Source organism: Morone saxatilis, unplaced genomic scaffold (genome assembly GCF_004916995.1).
Source record: "Morone saxatilis isolate NCDOM2014 unplaced genomic scaffold, NCSU_SB_2.0 Contig5, whole genome shotgun sequence".
Taxonomy (NCBI): Eukaryota; Metazoa; Chordata; class Actinopteri; family Moronidae; genus Morone; species Morone saxatilis.
In genome coordinates, this window is record NW_023340095.1 from 17,581,669 (window position 1) to 17,589,414 (window position 7,746).

Consider the following 7,746-nt stretch of genomic DNA (forward strand, 5'->3'; position numbering starts at 1 on the left):
TTTCTTCCTCTCTTTCTCTCTCTTGTCTTTCCCACCAATTAATTGCCCCTGAAACTGTAGTAGAGGAACAATAATAGTGTCCCCTGGTGCACCATGCGAGAGTCCCTTGGAAAATGAACAGCACTGATGTATTTCACAAGTTAGGATATTCCTGTCATCATCCACTGACGTTCTCTTATGTCATTCTGATGCAACAGCACATCACTGTTTGGTATGTGGCTTATCTATTCTTGAAAATTAGCCTTATAATCCATTCAGACTTCTTATTGTATCAAAACCCACGCTGTTGAAATCTATTTTTATGCCGGTCATTTTTTGGGCAGAACACATTATTTGATTCTGTAATTGCCTTTCTATATAGAGGTTTTTTAAAAAAGCACATGGCATCTGCCTTTCCCATGTTGAATTCAAATTGCGTTTCCACCATAGACTGAACTGAAAATGGATGTAGTCTCCGTGACATCACCTGTTGGTTTCTAAAGAGCCGTTGTGAAGCTCAGTTTGGTCTATCCCAAACCCTTTCATCTCTACTGAAGATGTAAATCTTTAAAAATCCGTCATATACTTTGCTTTTTTAGAAAGTTGTAATGATCTCAAAAAAACAGCTCAGCACTGTCGTTTTTAGAAAAATTAGCAGTGAATAGTCTTTGTTAGGTACTATTTTTAGCGTTTACAAAAGCAGGGCAGTGTATGTGGGGGTCGTCTCAAAATAAACTACAGTGCCCATGGTCATTGTAATGAATGGACATGTCATCCAGTGAGGCTGTGTGGCTCATTTATATATTTTGAATAGTTTTTGGACAACAGTGGAGCTGCGTAACACAGAACAATAATCCACATCAGGCTTAGGTTGAACAGACAATACTTGTCAGTAGGGTCAATTCATTGTTGGTTTTTGTCTTTTTATGGGGTTTGTTGAGTGTGTAGCTCAGCACCTCCTATGTAGATGTATAGATGGGGTATATTTCAGTCTTGTTTCACCCTTGTGTCGAAGGGTGTATAATGGGTGCAGGTACGTCTAATTTATGCTGCGTCTACTGCTCCTGTCAAGTGTGCAGAGACTGTGAGATGTTGAGGGTCAGCTTAGAAAAAGGCTTCAATATAGCTGCCCAGCCTTAAAGGTTACAGAGTCTCATAGTTTGTGTTGCCACAGCAGTAGTTCTCACTGAATTTTCATTGGTCGAGAAAGATATTTGACATCGAGGTGCACAGAAACGATCGTTTTTCTGTTCCGTTTGTCTGTCACTGTCTCCATCCTTCTCTCTCCTAGTCATTTCTTTCTTTCTTTTAGTCTTTCTCTCTCTTTATCTCTCCCTGTCTCTCTCTCGCTCTCTCTCTCTCTCTTTTGTCTTCCAGTGTTTTCTGTACCAAGGTTTCTCACTACTGTAGATCAAACAGAGAGGATTAGAGTGTGAATTGGGAGCAGGAATAATGATGAATATATTAATCATGCAAAATCAGAGAGCGTGTGTCATGTGTATGGTCACCGTGGAGATGGGATTTATCAGAGCTTAAGCTGCTCTGCTCGCATAATCCGTTATGCAACTTCTCAATCCTTTGAAAAAAAAAAGGAATGGTAAAGGCTGAGCAGACGATTACCCGCAGGTCTGTCTCTTTGTCTTTTATTCTCTGTGTTTACGCAAACCTCCCGTCAAAATACCTCTCATTTATTATTGATGTGTAAGCCATTACAGGGGGTGTGATGTGTCTGTCCCGCTCTGTCAGGTGGGGGACATCGTCATGGTGAGGGAGGACGAGACTTTCCCATGTGACCTCATCCTCCTCTCCTCCAGCCGCCATGATGGCACCTGCTATGTCACCACTGCCAGCCTCGATGGGGAGTCTAGTCACAAGGTGCCAGAACAAGTGCATGATTTTTATTTGATATATTTTTAACTTTAAATTTACCATCACTGATCCCAGAACAGGAAAGCCTCATGATTCACTTGGTCTTTAAAAGCTTAAAATCATATACATTTAAAAGCTTCACAACATTTAATTATCTGTATATATTTATAAACTGGATGTTTTTGGCTTTGTTTGTTACAGTTTGTAAACAGTTTCCACATAGAAGACATTTGTATTATATTGACTTCATCAATACAGATAATTAACAGTTTGGATAATCAATTTAGGGCTGCCACTAATAAATGTTTTCATTATTGATAAATCTGTGGAGTATTTTCTCCGTCAGCTGGTTGGTCCTTAAAAAAATTAACATATTTAAGTTGCTTGTTTTGACCAACAGTTCAAAACTGAAAGATCTTTAGTTTTCTATCAAATAAGCCTGAGAAAACAAATATAATATTCACATTTAAGAAGCTAGAATCAGGCATTTTTGCAAAGAAAATGACTTAAATTATTAACCAGTTATAAAAACATTACCTAATCAATTAATCAACTTATTGTTACAGATTAAGTAATCATTAAGGTCCCTTTTTAAGTTCCAGCCTCTGAAATGTGAGAACCTTTCTTCATCATATGTGAACTGAATATCTTTGGACTATTCAGACAAGACGAGCAATGTGAAGATGTCACCTAAGGCTTAAGTAAACTGTGATGCCCTTTTCAGTATTTTCCTGCATTTTCTGACAATGATTAATTGATAAACTAATTAGAATATTAATCAGTAATGAAAATAATTGGTTGTTGAAGTCATACACTTATCAATCAACATATGAACACAGACACAAATGCGTAATAGTGTAGGTGACACATGGTCACGCAACACATTTCACATTCTCACTTCTCCTCTGATGTTCGTTGATGTCACTCATATAAGGATACGCATGGCTGAGCATACACACACACACGCACACACATATATATCCCACAGAGTAGCGTAGAGTACTCCACCCACCCTCCTCATACATGCCCCGGGGGTGACCCCCCGATGTGCTCACCATCCCAGCATGCTGTCCTCTGCTGACCTGGGGAGCAGTCTATAACAGCTCACCTCCCCGGTTCTCTCTCTCATTTAGAAAATCTGCTGGAAGCCAAGGCTGAGGAGTCAAATGAACCCTGCTCTCATTACTGGCTGTGGGTGACATTTTCCTCTGTTGTCTGCTTCTTCTTCTTCCCCCTTCCTTCACCTTTCCGTGTCAGACCTATTATGCTGTACCAGATACGATGGCCTTTAGAACGGAGCAGGAGGTGGATTCGCTACATGCCACTATTGAATGTGAACAACCGCAGCCTGACCTCTACAAGTGAGTCACTGACGCATCTCTGCACACATATTATCAGCTACAACCTCTTAGAAGCAGATCTGCCCTTGTTGCTTCTTTTGATTTTATTTTGCTTTGATTTATTTTGCAGATTTGTGGGACGCATCAATATTTACAAGGACAAAGAAGAGCCTGTGGCAAGGTGTGTGCACTTTCATTTGTAGGCAGATACTTTTAGTTTTGGGGTATGCTTTTTACTGGCAAGGCCAACTCCTTTGCTCATGAATCAAATGTCTGTTCCTGAAATAAAGATGAGAAAAGCCAAGGATTCTGTTTCATTCTTGCAGACCACTTGGGGCTGAGAACATGCTCCTTAGAGGAGCCACACTGAAGAACACACAACGTATTTATGGTAGTAACACTGTGATTCACTCTGTTTCTTGTCTTTTGAATGTTGTCATGTTTGAGAAACATAAGAGGAAAGACCGATGGCATATTTGTCTTGAAAACGCTGTGTTTTCTCTCCCCTCAGCTGTTGCAGTCTACACTGGTATGGAGACCAAGATGGCACTTAATTACCAGTCTAAATCTCAGAAGCGCTCCGCTGTAGAAAAGTATGATTAACGTCCCAAATGCTTTCCCTGATTTAGATTCATAGTCCATCAAGAATAGTTTTTAGAGGATTGGTATGTTTCCTCTTCCTTGACCTTTAGTCTGTCTCTCTGCAGGTCGATGAATGCCTTCCTGATAGTGTATCTGTGCATCTTGATCAGTAAAGCGGTGATCAACACTGTTCTGAAATACGCTTGGCAGTGGTCTCCCGATCGAGACGAGCCCTGGTACAACCACAGGACCGAGAACGAGCGTCAGCGCCATGTGGTCTGTTCACCAACTCATAACATAAAAACAAAGTCTTGACGCCCAGTCCCAAATCTGATTTCTCCAAAACCTTACATCTGTTGTCCTTCTTCCTCCACTGCTTCAGGTGATCCGAGCATTCACAGACTTCCTGGCCTTCATGGTCTTATTTAATTACATCATCCCTGTGTCTATGTACGTGACGGTGGAGATGCAGAAATTCCTGGGCTCTTACTTCATCACCTGGGATGAGGAAATGTTTGACGAAGAGCTGGGAGAGGGAGCTCAGGTCAACACCTCCGACCTGAATGAAGAGCTGGGACAGGTATACATACACACACACACATACATACAGCATCTGCATTGAAACTACTTGCAGACGTGCCCTTACCATATCCTTTTCTTCCTTCCCTCCCAGGTGGAGTATGTGTTTACTGATAAGACAGGCACTCTGACTGAGAACAACATGGAGTTTATTGAATGCTGTGTCGATGGGAACGTCTACATCCCACATGCCATCTGCAACGGCCAAATCCTCAGCGCTGCCTCCAGTATAGACATGATTGATTCCTCACCTGGAGGATACAGGAGAGTAAGTATGTGTGTTTGACAAAGTAAACAGGCTTCTAAATCCAGCCTGAATAGACTCTTGGCTGTACTAACTCTGCAACCAAATAGGGATGGAGAGGAGAGCAAAGAAAACTAGTGAGCCACACTTGAAGATTAACATGTCACGTTGTCAGGCAGGAGGACTATTAAAGTAATTATCTCTGACATTTTGTTATAAACAAATGTCTGTTTTGCTCATTTTCATTGCTGATAAACGCAGCAGGGGTACAGCTTGTATTCAGTTCATGAAAACTCAGAAATTTTCTTTATACCACCTAAGTGTTTGCTGTGTTTTACATGGGAAAAAGTCCTCTGGTACACAGAAAAATGATGAGTCTGGTATTTCTGGCAGTGGCAACAATGATTTGTTTAGATTTAATAGAAGAAAAATTGTGCAGTCAGCATGAACAGCAGTAGCCACCACAAATGACCAGAGAGAGAAAGAAGATCACTCCCTGCCAAAACCTAAAGTTGCAGAAAACTTATATATGCCACTTTATAGCTTTGTAATTCTGGGAAATGTTGTTCCAAAATACCGCAGCAGTGTTTTAATGCATCAAACATGTCCATAAAAGGATTAAGAATCCATTATAAACACCCAATTTGTCTAAAATCTGTATTTCATTTCAGTGATGCACCTTTGAAATGAACCTAACTGTTTTTGTCTGTAGGAACACGAGGATCTGTTTTTCCGGGCACTGTGTCTGTGTCACACGGTGCAGGTGAAGGAGGAGGAGACGGTGGATGGCATCAAGAGGGGCATCCACCAGGGCCGGCCCACCTCCTTCTACATCTCCTCCTCACCGGATGAGGTGGCTTTGGTGGAGGGAATGAAAAGGTAAGCACTCAAAAAACACACACAATTTGCAAAATTACTTTGCAGTCCTTCAGGGGGAACAGGACACTGTCTCTTTTTTTTGTGTTCAACCTAAATTTTAGTATGTTTACATTCACAGTGGTGTAAGAACTGGTTGGCAATGGTGGTTGTTTAACAATGAAGACTGCAGCTCCCATTATCCAACCTTACTGCTGCTGTGCCAGCAATTATGTTGGCAGAGTGGGGTCCCGTCACAAAACAGGTCCTGCCAAAAAACTTCAGTCAGGCCACAAAAATGTCGAACCAAAACGCTGGTGATGAGTGGTAAAATGTTGTCTCACAGCATCATAAACAGTTTTTTTGTGTTTTGGCATTACATAAGCTTAAAAATTCAGTGCTGTAGTATTCAAACTGGACTGGATTGTATTTGCTCTTGCCCACAACAACACTGAGCAATACGTTTTTTGTGCTATTTTTGCTCTGAACGTGGCCTCAGACACATGTAAGACACACGGTCCAACGTGCCTGATCACAGGGGGTTGCTTTCACATATTGCTTTCACAGATTTGAAGTACTGTAAAAAGTCTGTGTGCTGTGCTCAGGTTACACTAAATGCGTCACAAACACCTTTAGCCTTTCCACATGAGTAATACTGCATACTGTATTCTATCAGACTTAAATGAATCCTTTCTCTCTGTCTGTGTTGCCAGGCTGGGTTACACCTATCTGAGACTAAAAGACAACTATATGGAGATCCTCAACAAAGATGACGAGATTGAAAGGTTGGTCTGTTAAGAGTCTGTTGTGGTTACACTACAGGAGATAAAACGGGGAGTAATGCAGTTGATGGAGCTGTGGTCACACATCAGCTGCCTGGAGAGAAATGGCTCTCAGATTGTGTTTCACGTTTTCAACACGGGTTACAAAAACCTAAAACCACGAGAGAGTGGGCAGAGTGTTGTTTTTAGGAACTGTTCAATCATATCCAACTGATCTGTCACAATAAAAGGCAGCACGATTCAATCAGAGAGTGGTTTGGGGGAAATTGTCTAATGTTTTGACCTGTAGGAAGCGTTCATGTAACCACCCTCTCTCTCCATCACTCTCTGCAGTGGCCTGTCAATAGTGAGCTATTTTAAGGAAGCGAGGGAGCTACAGAGGGGAGGGGGGTGCATCCAGCAGATAGGAGGGAATGGGGAAGGCTACAAAGGTTCTAGAGTATTCTCACACTTGCTGTTTTTTACTGTTTATCTGAATCTTTTGGCCATTTACACGAACTACCAGTCTGAAATGTACTTAAAACAGATCTCTGTATGTCTGTATAGTGGTTCACTTCCTTTGAATTACAGTTTGGATATTAAGAAATTCAAGGATTGTCTACAGTACTTAGAAACAGAAACAGGGATCATGCAGTTACAAGTGGATGTAATGACACTGCAAGAGGCACTTTTTGCAAGTGATATACAAGAAATTATAGTATGAAATTACTAAAATAACATCATTACTCATTGTACTGCAGATGAATAAGGCATCCTTGAAAATCCTGATCACCTGGGACCTTGCTTTCTATTTTTGATATTACCTTTTTTTCCACATCAACACATTAGGGTCCATGATAATTACACACCAGACTACAACAGAGAAATATGAACAGAATATAGAGTTGGTACTAAAAATATATCAACTATAAAGAAAGGCTTTAAAAAAGGGGACATTGTGCAAGAAGTTGGTCTGAAAAGGACAGATTTTTACATTTTTTGCAAGAAGAAAACACTAAATAAGGTGAATGAATATATGAACAGTAATTAGAAATTTAACAAAGACAACCCCCTTTACGCCAAGACTGTCTCTCCCTCAGGTTTGAGCTGCTCCACGTACTGAACTTTGACTCTGTGAGGAGGAGAATGAGTGTCATAGTCAGGTCAAGCTCAGGTAAGATCGTACACAGAAGCATTAAACAGATATCAATGCTATGTTAATATATTTTATAAATCCATGATACACTAGACACTAGATTGTTCTCACAGTTTATTTGAAATGTTTCTTTTTGTGTGTGTGTGTGTGTGTGTGTGTGATCTCAGGAGAATACCTGCTGTTTTGTAAGGGGGCAGACTCGTCCATTTTTCCTCGGGTTGTGTCTGGGAAGGTGGAGCAGGTGAAAGCCCGGGTGGAGCAGAACGCTGTCGTAAGTATTCAGTTTGTCCAGTTCAGATATATAATGGGTTCAGGATATAAGTGTATCCTCGTCAGCTTCTATCTCATTTGAAAGAATTTCATAAATACAAGGTTCATAAA

General features: G+C 40.8%; 1 protein-coding gene across 1 annotated transcript in view; it reads left to right on the forward strand.

The window, feature by feature from the left end:
• LOC118339622 (probable phospholipid-transporting ATPase IH) overlaps nt 1–7,746 on the forward strand; it is a 35,270-nt gene that overhangs the window by 13,599 nt on the left and 13,925 nt on the right. The window contains 12 exon segments of the mRNA XM_035677343.1: nt 1,726–1,854; nt 3,106–3,209; nt 3,319–3,369; nt 3,515–3,579; nt 3,700–3,781; nt 3,896–4,046; nt 4,153–4,350; nt 4,444–4,617; nt 5,306–5,472; nt 6,162–6,233; nt 7,310–7,383; nt 7,533–7,636. Coding sequence (XP_035533236.1) covers nt 1,726–1,854; nt 3,106–3,209; nt 3,319–3,369; nt 3,515–3,579; nt 3,700–3,781; nt 3,896–4,046; nt 4,153–4,350; nt 4,444–4,617; nt 5,306–5,472; nt 6,162–6,233; nt 7,310–7,383; nt 7,533–7,636 — 1,371 coding nt within the window.